The sequence below is a fragment of the Hyaloscypha bicolor genome (genome assembly GCF_002865645.1).
Source record: "Hyaloscypha bicolor E unplaced genomic scaffold K444scaffold_57, whole genome shotgun sequence".
Taxonomy (NCBI): domain Eukaryota; kingdom Fungi; phylum Ascomycota; class Leotiomycetes; order Helotiales; family Hyaloscyphaceae; genus Hyaloscypha; species Hyaloscypha bicolor.
Window position 1 is genome coordinate 1,246,168 of NW_020194559.1, and position 2,067 is coordinate 1,248,234.

Consider the following 2,067-nt stretch of genomic DNA (forward strand, 5'->3'; position numbering starts at 1 on the left):
AAATAAACAAATTTTAATTAAAGGCTAAGCTTAATAATATTTGCTTATTTTTAAGTCCATTTTTATATTTTTATAAGATAATTATAAAATTTAACTAAAGTTTAATAAGTGTCTTAAATTTTATATTAAACGCTCTATTAGTTCTTAAGTTATTAAGTCGTGAAAAGTGGGTGTTTTAGGTGTGAAACGCGTGTTTTGATACGGGACGTGTTTTGGTGCGGGGCGTCGGTTATCGTTCCACTCCAGCAGCACTGTATGGAGGCTTGGAAGAACCTGCCAACTCCCATGTCTTTCCTCCTGTATTGTGTCGCGGTGCAGTAGTCGGGATCCTTGCATTTGCCGTGAATTTCTTTGAGCTTCTTGACGATGTCAGGGCATTTTAGCCTCTTCGCTGGCTTGATCTGAAGGAGGTTCCTCTCGATGAGTTTGAGCATGTCGAACAGGAAGGGGACTGCACTTTATTTCTTTTCGCAGAGCCTCAATGTGCTAATTCGTGAGAAATGAGATTAGTTTTCTTTCTTCGTTTGGACAATCTAGGAGGCTGACCTTTATAACTGCCTTCTTCTCTGCCACTCTCGACCCACGCCAACCGGACTGATTGTATAAACTGAAGAAGGGTCTTCTGTAGTCGAAAGTGCTATTTCGGGAGACCCAGCTACCCGCTTATCCTCGAAGTTCTTGACCTTTTTGGCTCCGAGCATGTACCATGTGACAAACTCCAAGAGAACACACCCCAGAGACCAAATGTCGTATGATGGCGATATGAGGTTTGAGACGTCCCATTCAGGAGTTCGGTATGCGTGAGTCAAGCCCCCGATGTTCCCCGCCGGGACAAGTGCCCACTGTGTGCTGTGAAAATCGGCTAAACCGAAGTCGCAAATCTGTAGGACACCGGTTGGGCCACCCAAGCCGTCACAGCCGGGACCTTTGAACCACAGAATGTTTTCTGGTTTGAGATTGCCGTGCCTTCCACGGTTATTTTCTGTGGATCCGGGAACCTCTGGTCAGTGAATCATTTGCAAACCCTCGGCAAGGACTAGTATCACTTTACTCACCCATCGAGCTAGAGAGTAGTCGCGTGGAGGGGTTTCAGCTCCCGGATACTCCTTTATCCAAAAATCCAGCAGGTTTGAATCTGCCCAAGGAAATACCAGGTGGAATTGTTTCTTGTGCTAAAATGCACACAGAAGCCGGGTCGGACGATCTTGGTCTTGATCAGCGAAGCGCTATAGATTCCTAATCTCGGCTTTGCATTCTTCCACTGGACAATTAATGCTGAGACTCTTGAGAGCGCAGAAGGGGTTAACACCTTCCTGATTCTAGAAACATGTTAGTAAGAGTCGGCATGACTCGAAAAGGTCGCTCAGAAATAACCCACATGAAGATAATGCTTTTGATAAGCTATATGGATCTTTACCCTTCGTACCGCGCAGGTCCCTCCCATAATTGGATCATTATCAGGCACCCACTTCTCGATGAACGGTAGTATTATTTTATCGTGTTCCAGTTTCTCATGACCGGTATTACTGCTCAAGCTGAAACAAGGAGAGAGCACTTGCCACTGATAGTATTGATAAAATTGAATGCGCTTCGCAGCCGACCACTTCCCATGGTGGTCTTCGAAGTTCCTTATGCGCTTTAGTTCATCTCCAACATAGCGATACAGGTGGCGTTCCGTATTGTTGCCGGCTTCCAGAAAAAAAGGGAGGTGACCGTCTTGGACGCCTTCGTCGACTAGGGCTAAAATCGTCGGCAATTCGTCCATCATGGCCAAGATAATAAAGAGTTTGCTTGTGCTCTCGCTGATCGTATCACAGAGTGATGCGTGATCCCGCCGGATGCTGAGCTTATTTTCCGTGCCACAGTCGACTGCGTTGAGCGCCTTCTGGACGATGCTCCTTTCAACAAACTCGTGTAACCTGTCTATGGGCACAAATTGCATATCCGTATCTGGCCACACGGACTTAGCCATCTCAAGTTGGATTTGATCTCCCAACCTGTTTAGTTCAACCTCTGTTCCTCTGTTTTCATCCCAGCATCTCATTGTTGCTCTCCTTGATTGCCGTT

At 46.0% G+C, this 2,067-nt stretch overlaps 2 protein-coding genes across 2 annotated transcripts; both read right to left on the minus strand.

Annotated features, from left to right (window-relative positions):
* Positions 1-548: 548 nt before the first annotated feature.
* On the minus strand, positions 549-1,059 carry K444DRAFT_629069 (uncharacterized protein; the record flags this gene model as incomplete). Its single annotated transcript, XM_024883000.1, has 2 exons — positions 549-1,000; positions 1,056-1,059. 2 exons carry the CDS (start codon positions 1,057-1,059, stop codon positions 549-551), a joined length of 456 nt encoding a protein of 151 aa, XP_024737969.1.
* A 167-nt stretch (positions 1,060-1,226) lies between these two features.
* Positions 1,227-2,067, minus strand: K444DRAFT_720852 (uncharacterized protein; the record flags this gene model as incomplete). Its single annotated transcript, XM_024888494.1, has 2 exons — positions 1,379-2,067; positions 1,227-1,319 (listed from the first exon to the last, which is right to left on the minus strand). The coding sequence occupies exons 1-2, from the start codon at positions 2,042-2,044 to the stop codon at positions 1,227-1,229; spliced, it is 759 nt and encodes a 252-aa protein (XP_024737970.1). The 5' UTR covers positions 2,045-2,067.